At 42.0% G+C, this 15629-nt stretch overlaps 2 protein-coding genes across 4 annotated transcripts in view; one reads left to right on the plus strand and one right to left on the minus strand.

The window, feature by feature from the left end:
• nptnb (neuroplastin b) overlaps positions 1–15629 on the plus strand; it is a 24220-nt gene continuing 8591 nt past the window's right edge. Inside the window, exons 1-4 of one of the 2 annotated variants that reach the window (XM_029456035.1) lie at positions 1–525; positions 9726–10073; positions 13860–14034; positions 15066–15160. In XM_029456035.1, the coding sequence (XP_029311895.1) occupies positions 450–525; positions 9726–10073; positions 13860–14034; positions 15066–15160 (694 nt within the window). In that variant the 5' untranslated portion in view covers positions 1–449. The remainder of the gene's footprint in view (positions 526–9725; positions 10074–13859; positions 14035–15065; positions 15161–15629) is intronic. The other variant, XM_029456025.1, reaches the window with a different exon arrangement.
• The window catches only part of rec114 (REC114 meiotic recombination protein), a 25985-nt gene continuing 17420 nt past the window's right edge, over positions 7065–15629 (minus strand). For both annotated transcript variants that reach the window (XM_029456064.1, XM_029456054.1), the window contains exon 7: positions 7065–7227. The gene's annotated coding sequence lies outside the window, so the exon portion shown is untranslated. The remainder of the gene's footprint in view (positions 7228–15629) is intronic.

The following is a 15629-nucleotide window of genomic DNA, read 5'->3' on the forward strand; positions in this document are numbered from 1 at the left end:
CTTATGTTTCGGCTCCATCACTTCTCGTCGGGAATCATTTCTGCGCTATACTTTCATTTTAATAACCGAACCGTGACCGCGAGAGCGCAAATGCGCATCGCTCTGCGCATCTTTGAATCTTCTGAACTACACTGTGGACAATCTCCCTGACATCCAAAGACCTCTCCTCCACAATCCGACGAGGCTTCTTCACCGCCTATGGCCGAACATCGGCATCCCTGAGCCGCTGGCCTCGTCCCGGACCTTTCACCCATCGCTGTCCTCAAAAAGTCTTTGAATCAGGGAGACATTTCTACAAACATATATTTTTTTAAATCATCCTCGGCTGAGTATTTTTAAAGAACCCGGTGCTATGCAGGGCCCATCTCTGTAGATCTTGTGATTAATACACGATCTCTCCTCCCACATTCGTCCGACCGAGACCCTGGTACTCTCCTCGAGCCCCAGCGATGCATCCTAACGCAGTGATGCTGGCGGTGGTCCTTCTATGGAACTTGATGCTGCCTTTCATCTCGGCTCAAAACGGTAAGAAAACAGATGTGACCATGGCATTACTGTAAACATCGTGTTGAGGGAAAGTGACTTGACTTGAGTGAGGACGCCCAAGCGAAATGTTTCTAAAGAGGATTTTGACTGCGTTAAAGCTACTACTGTAGTTTCACGCATCTCGACAACAAGGCCAGAGTTAGACACCAACAAATGGGATTCAATATCTGACTGCAAAAAACGGAACTATTAACGAATAAACCAGGAAACAAAACTGACGTTCTTGTGATATTTTTGCAAGGTTATTTCCTGTCAACTGAGGAGTGTGTCTGTGAGAGGGATTAACTGCCACCCGGGCATCTCGTGTATGGTTTCAAATGTGTTTTACAAATACACAATGAGCAGTGTTGCTGGGAACACAACTGATGTTAGTACCTTGATGGAACTAGTTCTGAATATTTACATTTAGTAGTAGCCTATGGGAAGCCTGAGGCTGTATGCCAGAGTGCAGTTTGTTTAGTCAAAGGGGGTTGGGTTGTGTCAGGCAAGACTAACCTGCTATGGATGCTGATCCAGTAACATGTTATCAACACCCAGCACAGGCTTAAGACTCGCCCAGTGTGTGTAGATAGGCCTACTGTAAATACCGGGCCCTTCTGGATCACAGTTATTTTGCCTATGCATCAATTTGACTGAGACAACTACTCCCATAGTACACCACATTTTCTCTCTTGCAAAAGAGTATTGCAAAAACGAGATGCATACCCAAATAACATCTGATGATCATGTAGCACAAGTTGTTTTCTCTTTTCTAAATATTCAGGGACAGGGAATTAGGGATTTGTTGACATAGATTGTTGGTTTGTGATTTCAAAAGTTCACCGTGCATTAATCATAATAAAACTGACATGATTGCGTTTAAGTAAATGTCAGCAACATGCTGTTGGGTGTTCCAGGCTGCCCTCCTCTGACACAGCATGTCCTGACTTCATATGCTGTTGAATCACATCACCCAGAGGGCCACACAAATCAGCAGCATTTCATGAGATAAATCTTTATTTCTTTTTTAAATAACCTCCATGGGAACCTTTGTACAACCCTCACATGGTTGTGAAGATGCTGACGCTTTGATATAAAAGCTGAACAACCACTGCATGTATTCACATCCTTTAAGAAGCTACCCATGTGTCAAGACATCTGCGTTGATAAATCAATATCATTGACATGATGTAATCCTCTTTCAGAGAAAATGAAGGCAGGGAATTACTCTGCATATATAAAATTTGAATGCTTAACGTCCACCTCGTCTTTTCTGTGAGCTAATCGGACACCCACTATGAAGACTTAACAAGAAATCCATCTTGATGAGAAGGTTGTGTAAAACCTCACAGTGCTGTCCTACCTTTTTAAGGATTTATTTAGCAAATATTTGAAGATATTCCAGGTTATTTATGCCTAAACAGCTAAACTAAGTGTTGTACATTGGAACAGTTTGTTCTATTTATTGTATTTTATATATTTTGTGTGTAATAGTGAAATGAAAGAAGCACAATAAGTCAAATCAGCCTCAAGTCTTCAGCTTGTGAGGAGACAAAATAACAAAAATACCACAGCAGTTATACAACTAAATATTATCCCCAGAATTCCTTTCTTTCTTCTTTGTTAATTTCTCCGAGGTGCTCGAAGTGTGTGTGCACGCACAGTGAGGTGTTCTCTGATCTTGCTATCTGGAAAATCAAATACCCAATAAGCCCTCCATTGTTTGATACAGCTCAAGCAAAGGCATTCCAAACACTTCCTGTGGTCTTTGTCCAGTGTTAGTGCCCACTCACTGAGGCCCAGTTAACACCACACACACACACACACACACACACACACACACACACACACACACACACACACAGCCAGGGGTCAGTGGGAGACACACTGGTGCCACCCTGTCACTAAATATGTGGCCGCTTTATTGGTGAATGTAGGAATCCTAAAGTCTGCTAATCTACAGATTTCATTTCCCGTAAATAGACCCGACATTCATCACATTGATCACAGTCGTAAAAAGATACAGTTAGTCTCTAGTAATATTTGCTCTCATCGCATGCATCCAAATGCCATTTCATTTCTCCCTCACAGTTCAGTTTAAGGGCAATAGGTGCATAGCCTCTTATGCAATCCTAGATATTCCTGTGATATTACAGACAGTGGGGGAGTATAATAATTATAAGTGCATGAGATGTAATCACTGTATCTGGGAAGCAGAGGGAATTCATGTCATTATTTCCTCACGCTTAGGGAGAAGTAGGCCTACTATAGGTGGCCAGTCTCTGCGACAGATATTTGGAGGACTGTAAATAGCATCCGTCCATTCTGCCTCGTTTCTATTTTTACCACAGAGACACAGCACTGAGAACTGTGGCTTTAAGGTCCTTTTGTGAAAGTGAATTCATTAACTCTTAATGGACGGCCTCCTTGTGCACAGCTGCACAGCCTTCTAAAGACTCGCTAGGTGGCTGTGAACGATTTAAGCTGAGAGATGATGTGATCTCTATGCACAGAAAGCTGTTGAGAAGGTGGCTGGGGCTGACCTGAGGAAGTGCTTTTGTTTCTTATATAAGTTCCCCACACGAAGCATGGAGCCTGATCTTGCTGCCAACTTTGTTGTTGTATTATCGCTGCCTGTGTGAATCAAAACGTCAAGACAGCCTTTAGAACAATATGATTATTATATATATATATATATATGCAATTTATATTTGTTTTCTCTCATTGAGCTGTTTGGTGAGCAGTTGCTTAAGATTGCACACACACACACACACACACAACAGCAAAGATTGGGTTCTTGTTAAGGTTACACAGAGTATGAAGCTTTCCCCACATGTAATGCAATATGCACTGCAGTCTCTAACTCTTCTCTGCATCACTTATGCATTTTCATCAACAGAAGCCAACATTGTGTTTTAAGATGAGCATGTATAGCTACATACCATTCAATCAATAGCCTTACTGTATGTGATGCAGCAGCTTGGCCATTATCATGCGTCTGTCCAAGCTCTGCACAAACGCACATTTGTGAGTCTGGAAAATATGCTGTAGGACTGAAGCCAGCTCTTACACTGAGTCACGCTTGCCCACTGTGAAATCTGATATGGACTGCACTGATTAGGAGGAGCATCACACAGTCTAAAACACACTGCAGGTATGATTGTCCAGGGAAGCTTTTTTGCTGAGCACGCATGCTGTTTCTTTCAGCACCACCCTGTTTCACATTCATACAGTTACACACATTCACAGCTGGAAGTTTCCCAATTTGGCCACAGCCCTGTAGTACTGGTTGGTCTGCCGGAACAGCGCAGGTTAAGTGTGCTGCACAAGAGCAGCTCAGAGACAGGATACTCTAAGAGGTTACTCTCATTTATACCTGGCTCCATTTTTCCCATCAGTATTTTAAGTAGTGACCTGGCAGACGGGGTTGGCTCATGTCAGCTGATACTCAGCACATCAGGGTGGTTTACATTGACGAATAATAATACTTGGATGCATGTCGTGGGTTGAGAAATAGCGTTTGTCACCCCTGCAGAAAGAGTTGTGAAGGTGTGGTTCTTCTAATGTTTTAATGATTGTGGTATTTTGATGATCGGTGTCCCATGACGCATCTTTCTCCCTGCTTCTTGGGTTTTACATCAAATCATTTGAATTCCCTTGTTTTGACCTCTGAAAGAGAAATAGGAAGTGCACGCTGGTTGTGATTAGAAGATGGGATTAGAGCATTTCTACTCAGCACAGGGGTTATTGGGATTTAAATCTCATTAAACTGTTGCCTCTCTTGTGTGATCTGAATGACAGACTCAAGTATTACCACCAAAATGGAAATGGTCGGCACAGCGCCTCCTATTTCTGAAGATTCAGCTTTGCAAACAAAAGAAAAAATACACATTGCTCCATTGCAACAAATAGGGTATTTATGTGATGTGAAGTCAGCGAGGAAAACTATAACCACCCTGTCATCAATGTGTTCAGGGCTATACATCATCGCAGCCTCTCTGACACAAATGTAACTGCACACTACATATCACAGAGACAAATTGTATTGTTAAGTTCTTATACTTGTAACATTTTATTACATGACTTCTACACATTGAAGCATTCTTCTACACTACTGATATCACTACATTTGCTTGTAGGGACGTGAAATGGCCTTCTAGCTTTATACAATGCAGAATGTAACTGCACAACAGCTGCTAGCATAAACAACAAGGTCAGCAACGCCTGTAATTCATTAGCCATGTTGAATTAACCACTGGCAGTCACACGGTAATCCAAGGCTGATGTTTCCTTCCGGAAAAGTGTCATGTGATAGGGGCATGACGAATCAGGGAAGGACCGATGAGACCCAATCAGGAGAGCATGAGGGTGTCCGTGTCATCGCATTCAAAAGTCTCCATTCAAACTAAAACGGGGTCAGCAGCGGGTTCAGTCGTCTTTAGGGTTTCTAAAATGACGGAGTAGTGCGGACGCTAGGAGTAAACGTATAAGTGTGGATGTGGGCTTCGACTCGTCTTAAACAAAGATGACATTTACTGAACATTACTGCTGATGTTACGCCAGAACATTCAGCAATTGCCTACTGCCCGTGCATACTTTCCTTTAAAGACTATGATTATAGACATTTTATTAATCATAGTAACATTAGAACTATTTCTTTATTGGTTTGGTTATTCAGTTACCAAACAGCAAGTATTTGAGTATAATTATATATCAGGGTGTACAGAAGTGTGCACAAACAATAGAATATGTAAAAAGAAAGCACAGTTGAGGTTATATGTTAAATAAGTTATTCGTTTCGAAAGAATAGAAACCACTGGATGTTTGGATAAGTACTTGTGACCTGAAGGTAATAGGACATAATATGTAAAACCTTTAAACTTTAACACCGTCTCACTTTTTGATATCACGGTGCACATTTAACTCAGTGCCGAACATCCCTCGGGTAGATCGGTAAAGGTAATGGCTGACACCCAAAGTAAATCTCACATGTGCCTAATTTGAAATGTTCTCTGACCGGTGTGGGTGTGTGCACACCGTCCTTGCATGACAACTCCCTGACTCACCGTATTTGTTGTGTGGCCCCTGTTAGGAAAGTTACACCTTTCTGGTTATTTGAGGTATTTGGAGGCTGATGACCTTGACACATTCCCAGGATAGCTCTGCCCCAACTTCAACCCAAAATGAGATGGAACTAGAATAACAGAAAGCTCCTGTGTTCATGGACAGGCTTTACATTTCACCTGAACCTGTCTCTAGCTTAGATCCAGCAAAACAAAAAGGGACAAACATGAGTTTAACCTTTAACCTTTTACCATGTAACATATCCCACAACTGCTACCAATTTTCTCATCTAACAACCGTGAGTTAAAGATATTAAAATATAAACGATATGATCCCATAAATGACCCGAACAGGCACACACACCTGTCCCAGTACCATGCAGGTACAACAAATATGCACCGAAACCCACAACTCAAACACACATAACCAGTTCTGCGGCCCTAGGGGGTTTCCTACTCGCTGCTTTCTCTGGTTGTAGGATGGAAGATGAGTCACTCTCAGGATGCATGGTGGTGTGTGTGTGTGGTGTGTGTGTGTGTGTGTGTGTGTGTGTGTGTGTATGTATGGCTGGCTGTCAGTCCTCAGGGGATCTCCCTTCTCTTCCTACATCAGTGGAGTATGTAGGCTGTAATGACTGTGACTTCCACTTAGACTAAGACAGAGCTTGTCACAGAAAACTGATTATTTTGTGATACTATTGTTCACATGTCAAAAAGGAGTAAAATAAACTAAATCATGCAATTCAGACACGGCACTGTGAAGGCCTTCATTATTTTTATATTGAAATATTTCTGTTAACCCACCTACTCATGTAATTCTCCTGGGTTAGGTTACATACAAGCCATATACAGAACATATGTCTCTTCCTTCTGCGGAGCTCTCATTTGTTTCAACTATCCTACAATATTCTTTTAGAAATGCTGCATTTAGTGATGTAATGCCAAAATACAGCGGGGAGTCTGTGCCAGTACACGTGGGCGGCTCGGCGCAATAATTAAAATGTTCTAGTCGTGTTCATGTGTTTTAGGCAGGAAGAAATTCTTCGTAACACAAGTCAACATGTCACAGAAGTCTCAGGAATCTGTTGACTGACTGCGGGTACTCTCTCTGCACACGTTGCCCCAACTCTTAGTATTAAGCAGAGCGGCGCATGAGAATCACCTGTAGCGAGAAACACGTATTTTAAGTAGGACTCCTGATGTTGTCTTTTAAATGCAGCTTTCTTTTTCTTGGAAGGCTCTTCTGCTTCTGTCTCCTCATTGGGTCTTTTCCCTTTCTGAAAAAGCTCTTAAGATGTTTGTTTTCCACTCCGCTTGTGGGCTTAATTCTTTTAAGTAAAGTATCCCGTGACTGAGACGAGCGTCTTGACCTCTGGTCTTGACGTGTCAAGAGACACAGACGGATGTATCCGGTCATTTTTCAAAATAAAACATCAGACGGATAATCAATAGAATATTTTTTATTCATTTTTTCTGTGCGGCCCGGTACCAAATGACCCGCGGACCGGTGGTTGGGGGACCACTGCTGTAGACGACAGCAGAGTAACAGAATCTGACAGGCGCTTCTGATGTGAACAGCCAGGCCACCGATGACACAGCGCGGCGCTTCCACGTCCAGTGTCAACCCTGGCGTTAGACTCTGTAAAATAATATTTAAATAAAAAATAATTAAGACTAAAAACATTTTACTCGTGTCCATGTACAATAAATGGCAAGATGGGCCTGCTATACATTAATATACAACACGATGGTGAACATGCCATCACAGCATAAAGAGGAAGTCATCTTTCTTCTGTCACCAAGTCGCTGAGATCCGACCACCATCCATCGCACCTCTCTTTGTCACCTCTTGTCTCCCAGCACGCCTTTGAAATGAATGAGTACCGGCTGGCTGCTTTGTTTTCACTGCCAGTATAAGCTCCTTGTTTAAACAGCACGAAAACTGGTGTGCTCATTGGCCAAGTGTTGTGTGTAGTTTGTTCTGGGAGTATTTCCTGAGCCTCCCTGAGTCGGAATTTAAATGAATTCATCTGCTCCTTTTTCTGATTTAATTTGCCGTCACCTTGGAGGATGGTCATTATTTCTTTTAAAGATGATACCATACTGTGATTATGAGCACTTATGCATGGCTGACAATAGTTATCTGAGCCATGTGCCGAGCTAATTTACCATTATTCACGTAATAATGGTAAAGGCTGCCATAGTAAATGTTCTGTCAAATTGAAATATTGCTTTAACAGTGTAGGCGGATAGGCTTGGGTTCACCCTGTGGGATTATGTGGTGAGCTCCAGATGTTTCCAGAGAAAAGAAACAAATGCTAATTACTCTGCATATCTCCAGGCATGGCACATAGAAACACAAGTTGTAAGCACCGAATCTCCGAGCAGCAATACTGCAATTCGTGTCATATTTATTTATCTGAAATTCTCTTTTCCAATCGTCTAATTTTCAAATGGCTCTGAGCCACAAACGGGCTGTTAAGCAACAGACGTGTTACCATGTTACTAACTAAAATCCACGTATTGGGGAATATTTGTACTCTGACAGCCTTTTTTTTTGCATCCAGAGCCCAGCGAGTTAATTAGCCGTAAACCTTGTGAATGGTATTTAAATTCAAACTTTTAATGAAAGTATTTAAATGAAATGTAACTGGCTTCATTGAGCTGAATGCAGTTGTTTACGCTCCTTCCTCGGGCTTCCACGGGCTAATCTGTTCATGTGCTTATGATACATTACTTTGAGCAGGGCAGACAGATCTGTAGCCTGTAAGCTGTTGTATTTAGACACAACACAGTCTAACACTCGAGAGACCACAGACTCTTTGTTCCCATTTCCTTTACAAAAATTCAGGGCAGAGTTAAGGCAATGTTTTTTTTCTGATTCATTTAAGCACATGTGGTTTACAGCTGACAGGCTGCAGGGGCGGCAGAGAACAGCGTCTGTGGTCCTGGTGATTTGTCATTAGATGAGGTTCACTAAGGCTGGCAGTGTATTGTTGGGCTAACTACTGATGTGAAACAGGGTCATGAATCAGGCACAGGCACAGCATGGTGCACTCACAGTTGTGGCAATAATGCTTAGGGATCCCGTTTTATTATAAATTCCACTGCATGTCATATTTGAAATGTGTTTTATGTGGTTATATAAAAAAAAAATGGGGGGGGGGTTGTTCTTAAAACTTCTCCAGATTAAAGGCCGGAGGTGTAAAGTAGAGAGGATGTGCATCTCTCGGTAAGTTAATTTAGCTTTGAAAGAACAAGTGAACTGTGTGCGATTCTTTCCTAACTGTCATGCTCCTCTGTAGCTTTATGTGCATTTTATAAACCTGCTCTTAAAGTCCAGCTTATCCAAAATGAGAGCTGACTGACCTAATTTCTGGTGTTACCAGCACGAGCCGATATGGATGAAGAGATTAGGTTTATGCATGTATGCATACAGTTACATCTACTTGTGATGATTTCTGTGAATTGCTTTTTAAAGGCATTTCAAGGTCTGAGATAAAAGATGAAACCATGAGAGATGGCATTAGTCTTTAACGTAATAAGCAAGTAATATATGTTTGACAACCCAGAATGTAGACTTTTAAAACTGACGTGAACATTTTGGTTCAGTCTCCAAAAAAGGGCCAATATCACGATATCGTTTCCTTCCAGGTCTCCGGTTTCCTCCCACAGTGGCATGCATGTCAGGTGAACCGGTGTCTCTAAATTGCCTGCAGGTGTGAATATGAGAGTGTGAACGTGTTTGTCCATCTCAATGTGTGATAGCCCCGTGACAGACTCTTATTCAGCTCTCTCCTAAACTAACTTTTAAGGAGACGGATTAAACCAGTTATTCGAGTGTTTTGTTAAATGTTATGGTAAAGTGGGGTTTACAGGTGCAGGTACGGTCACTAAAGTCCACACATCAAACATCTTGCTGCTCTCATCTTTACAAAGTTAAATGTGAGAGAGATTTAGAGAAAAGGAAACTACACAAGACACCAGCTCCACTTGCTGGTATAGACTTGGGACTCGTTGACTATGACTTTGTCTGACAGTTGTTTGGCCTTAGTTGACCTTTCCACACCTTCTTACTGCTCTAACCCTCTTCTACCCTTTCCTTCCCTGCCATCCCGATACACTTTTCCTCTCCAGCTGGGTTTGTGAAGTCGCCAATGTCTGAGACTAAGCTTACGGGGGACACCTTTGAGCTGTACTGCGACGTGGTTGGTAACCCCACTCCAGAGATCCAGTGGTGGTATGCTGAGATCAACCGCGCTGACTCCTTCAAGCAGCTATGGGACGGAGCCCGCAAGCGTCGGGTATCCATCAACACGGCCTACGGCGCCAATGGGGTCAGTGTGCTCGGCATCAAGCGTCTCACACTGGAGGACTCTGGGACCTATGAGTGCCGGGCCAGCAACGACCCCAAGCGCAATGACCTACGACAAAACCCTGCCATCACCTGGATCCGCGCCCAGGCCACCATTTCGGTGCTACAGAGTGAGTGGTCTATGTCCTGTAGTACCTAGATGATGAACAAACTAATCCCCTTCCCAACCAGTCCAGCCCGTAAAAACCTCTCAGGGCCCATCCTCCCCACAGCAGTCACTGGGCAGACACAAATAAAACAAACACCAATCTCGTTATTTATTCATTTCTACAAGTATTTATATAAAGAAATATTCTATCTGTCTAAATCCCTTATGTTTGTTTTCATTAATATTAAATCTTGTTTCTTAATTTGGTTTGGTAAATATCTTTGTTCTCTCCTACTGACCTCAGACTCCCCGTCTCTCCCCAAGTCCCTTGAGCATGTTGTAAATGACCACAAACCCAGGAACTTTATCTCTATCCACACTTCCTTCTTCACTTCCACACGCAACCTTTGTTCTTACTGTCTCATGTGTCCTTTTTTATTTTTATTTTACAATATTCTGATCATTATCTTTTTCTCTGTATCCTAATTCCACCCATTTCCTGTCCCTGGATTTATTTGTGATGCTTATTCCCTTAACATTATGTTGTGTCTCTTGCGTTACGTGGATTGTTTTACTCACGTCAAAGCCCTGCCTGCTAAAAGCAGCGGAAACCTAGCGGTGCTGTGAAGTTATGGTGCTTTTGATTTGGCTTTCTCACTCTGGGCACAGTGTAAATGAGACTGTAAGAAGACACAAGGAGAGATCTGTTAAGGTGTAAAGGAGTGATTCCTGCTGTCAACCCTTTCCTGATAAAAGCAAACATTTTCTGCTTTAGAATTTGTGTGTGGTAATCCAATAAAGGATGAGACCACGAGAGGGCCTTGAGTGTCTCATTCCTTGTTTTAGATGAGTCAGATATTTGTCTTCTGCAAAACAGTCTCTGTGGACTCGCCCGTGCACTGTGTAACCTTGTGCCTTCTCAGCCATTAAGCATGTGACTGTGAATCAGTAATGACATTATATCCTTTAACTCTCTGCACTATGCACACAAACATTCGAAACAAACTGAATTTCAACTGGACCCTTCTAATCTGTACACGCTTCAGTGCTCTGCCCACTGGAGCACGGGGATATGAGGAATGTTGTTAGTCATAGTGAAGCTCTCTGAGAAGCTACGAGGAGTTTGATCCTCGCCGGCTCTTCTGATTGGACTGACACATTTTGATTTCTGTGTGAGCACGATTTGATTAGGTGTCGGGCTGATAAAATATTATGAGAAGTGCAAGAGACAGCAGCTGTTCAATTCTCACATTTACTCGTTTCCTACTTTCCCCGTCCTCTCGAAATATATTCTGTCATTACTGAGGAGTAAATGTTCTTCACATATACATGTAATATCCACGTTATTACATGTATATAACAGGCTATACATAATAGCCCATTGATATAAATGTATTGTTTCTAGCTGGGGGGGAAACACGCCAACGTCCGATTGTCTTGACAGACATTCATTCATTGTTAATATTAACTGAAGATACATATTCTTAAGATGCACTTTCTACATTCATGTTGCTTAAAGTGATACTCTACACAAATCTATCTTCCGAGTATGAAACTCTCAAAGAAACATTTGGAGTAATACGCTCATTTGTCAAAGCTTTGCTTTGTTTAATAGATGAGAACGTCGATACCACTCTGTATTGTTATTCTCATCTAACTCATCGCCAGAGAGCAAATGAGCCAACACGAAGATCTATTGCTTTGACAAAGAACATCAGCTGTGGTTAGCTTTAATTTATGTCAAATACAACTGATTCCAATGGTGGCAAGCTTTCAAAATGTCTGTTGAAACTTCTCTAACCACTCTCACGTCACTGTTAGCACACAATCTGTCTAAATACAGTGTTTCTGTGTCACACTGCCTTTTCATCACCCTTCTAACGGCACATACAATTACAGTGCCGGAGTGGTTTACCGTGTTTCTGTGGATGAGTTTACATTTTTTTCTCCCAGCGTGCAAAGCTTTTCACCTTAACACGTGAATGTAAGCTCATTAATTTAAGATGAACACAGCTGGTTTCTCCGTGAAAAAGTAAACCTCAAACCTTTTTCAGCCAATTTGCAAACCTACAAGTGATGAGCGTTTCATACTGAGATACAAACACATAGATGTTGCATGCAGTATAACGTTAACTCATGACTTACAGTACAGACAGACTTTACACGTCAAAGCAAAGTAACTATTTCACAAAAAGCATGTTTGTGAAACTTAAAGGTGTGTGAAGTTCTACTGTTTAATGTAAAGTAACACAACGTGTGTTGTTCTAAATTGAATGTTTTAAAAGTATCCTTATTAAGCAACCATGTGCTCAGGAGGCCCACAGTTACTGGGACACCTCTCTGATGGTATTGTAATGTGTTACAATGATATAATCCCTAAATATAGACCTATTTAGTTGAATAGATTGAACGCATCTTGCCTTAATGTATCAGAATACAGCTTTACTTGACACTTGTTTTGATTATTACATTATATTGTATTATAGTACCAGCAAGAAGCAAGGACGGGGATCAGGCTTCACTACACCTCGACTCATGTAGAGCTACATTTTATATTTAGTCACATTGTGATATGGCGATACAATATCCAACAGTTGAAGTTGTGACAAGGTGTCCTACAAACAACCTTCTGGTTAAATTGCCTGTGGACTACTGTGCCGTGTTTGCTAAATGTTAATTTATGTACCTCATGTTGTGTGTGTATGCATGTCTCTAAGATACTATTAATAGTACATGTGGTTCTGCTTGGTGGGGGAGAGAGAGATGTAAGGGGGGGGGGGAGGGAAGAGATATCCCCTTAGCTATCGAGTATACAGAATTGCAAGAAGAAGGTGCCATGAATGCTAATAGAAGACACTTGCAGGTCTCAGTAGCCCTTCTTTCCCCTCGCCTCCCCTTTTACATTGCTAGTGGCCTTGCAGCAGCAGCCAATAGTAGGATTATGATGCTTCTCCTCTCTGCTCCTCCCCTCGGGGGCTCCATCGTTGCCATGGTTGGCCCGCCCTGGAGGAGGAGGAGGAGGAGGAGGAGGGAGAAGGAGGAGGCTTCCTGCTCGCTACTCAAGGCAGAGCAAAGGGCGCCTCTCTCTCAGATGACACCTCCTGCTTCCCTGAACGTCCTTGAGAAATGGACCCCTGGTATTGTTTAGCAACCAGTGTGCTTAGCAATTTAGAGGGTGAAGGAATGTAGGTGTTCATTCAGCAGTCATGTAAAATGTCAAAGGACTGTTCAGTGTATACATCTTCAGCCCAGATCTCCAAGTACAAGGCTTTTTATTCTGATGACATTTACATGCAGGCTTAGGGTACGCCATCTTTGAGAGCTCATCCAGTTTCCTTTGTTAAAATGAAACATTGACATTACTGCAGTTATCAGCTACAGTATTCTGTCAAATGTCCTCCTGGAGGCTGTGTGACTGTACATTTAGACTATTCAGAAATGTATTTTTGAATGCAGTGCAACGCAGAGATAGGTATAATTAATCAAATTAATATTTGATTAATATAGAGATATTGAGACGTATACATTTCTCTCATACTCTTAATGTTGACCATCCAAAAATACTATTAATCCCTACTTTGTTTAATCTAAAGATTATTGTTTGATACATTTCAGCTCTTTCATGTGCCATTATGTCTTTTGTTTATTTGTTGTGTGCACTTTTGTCTTCACTTCATAGACACCCTCCTACACAGATCGTATAAATAAAGCATACAACCTTCAGCTACTACTACAGCATGGGAGGAATCATTAAAAACAGCGTTGAGCCCCACTTCTGTGATGAGGTTTGACTGTCTCTGTCTTCCAGAACCAAAGATCAATGCCTCTGATCAGACCATCCTGTCAGCGGAGACTCCTGTCAAAAAAGTGACCCTGCTGTGTAACCTCACCACTGCCCACACGCCCCACAAGGAAAGCTTCTGGGTGAAGAATGGACAGGAAATCACAAACACACGGACAGAGCAGAGGAACACAGCATACAGGTGACAAACAGCTTTGCCTCTACGTAGTAAGTGGTACATATTGTGCCGACTGCTATCTAAATGTTTCATGTAAAATGGAAGTGGCTATGCAATATCACACATCACGTCTCGGTCTCAAAGAGCAGCGGTCTGCAAAATGTTGCAGGGCAGGACCTTCCTGAGACAAAGACAGAACACTGATGGAAATAGGAGTGTTGCTCACATTGTCAGAAATAGTAACTCAGGTTTGTTGTTCTGCTTGGATAACTAACTGTCAGTATTTGCGTGTAAATGGGTCAGACCACAGAGCTGCAGACATTTTCTCTTCTACAGTAAGTAGTCAATGTGCATGTTTTGCACATTTTACATGGACATGAGCGAGTCAACAACTCATTGACGCTAGAATGTACGCAGGTCATCTTCGAGCAGTTAGTGAGGCAATTAATCAACACATTTATTTTAATGTTTGATGGGAAATGCTTTGCTATTGGCATGTGTTCTTTACCCAGAATAGTTTTAAATATGTGCAGACCGCTGTTGATTGAGATCAATGCTCAGACAACTCCTGGATTTCTCACCCATTTGATTTTCAAATGAAATATGCAGCCTTAAACCACATATTGAACTATACCTATTCATATAAAGAAACTCCAACTAGTTGTTGCTTCCTGCTGTCACACAGTATAGCCATTGGAGCACAAAGCTACTGTCGCCCCCGTAGACATACCACAGACTCTCCCTCGCCACAAGATAAGACCAATTGGTCACTTCCTTGTCACATTACATCAGTGATATTCTGAACATTACAGCTAAAATGCCCGTGGTGCCCTGCAGAATTCAGAGCTGCTGTTCCGTAATATAACAGCATAATGTTAACATTTTGCCTCCTATTGCCTCGTAGGCCCCTCAAGCTTTCACTGCAGTGGTCCGAACTACTTACTGGAGTTAAACTGAAATGACTTGACTTGATTTACTTGACGACTTACAGTGTACTGTAGGCGACGGGTAAATGAAAGTTATTGAATAAGTTGGTGTTTTGTATTTTGTTGTAGAATCACTAAACCACGGGCGGATGATTCCGGGGAATACATGTGTGTTTACACATTTGACATGGCGCCGAATGCAAACGCTACAATTGAAGTAAAAGGTAAGATTGACATATTAACACGTGCAATTTTCTTATACAAATGCCAATGTCTGACAATTGATTTCCTTTCATGATGTATTCAAATTGTGAAAAAGCCCCGGCTTTAGTTTTAGCTTGAATCATGTCACCTGCGGTTTTCTACTAAGAGATGGAGAGATGAAGGTTTCCCACAAGAGTTAACCACCCAAAGCTGTGTGAAGTGGGTCTTTGTCGACAAAGATTGATTCATCCAGCGCAGTGGTTATGACGGGGGCAATCCTGAGGCGGTTGTCACTCTTTCACTGAGACAACAGTCTAGCAAAATGGACAGGCGCTGCACATGCTCACTAAAACCTGTTCAGCCCATTAGGAGGCCTCCTGACGAGCAGTTAAACACATTTGAAGTTTGGAAATGTATTTTATAGAATGAATAAAGGTTTAAGTAGAGAAAGTTAACTCGGACAGTCTATGTAATAGCAAACCTAACCAA

This window comes from Cottoperca gobio, chromosome 3 (genome assembly GCF_900634415.1).
Source record: "Cottoperca gobio chromosome 3, fCotGob3.1, whole genome shotgun sequence".
In the NCBI taxonomy this organism is placed as follows: Eukaryota; Metazoa; Chordata; class Actinopteri; order Perciformes; family Bovichtidae; genus Cottoperca; species Cottoperca gobio.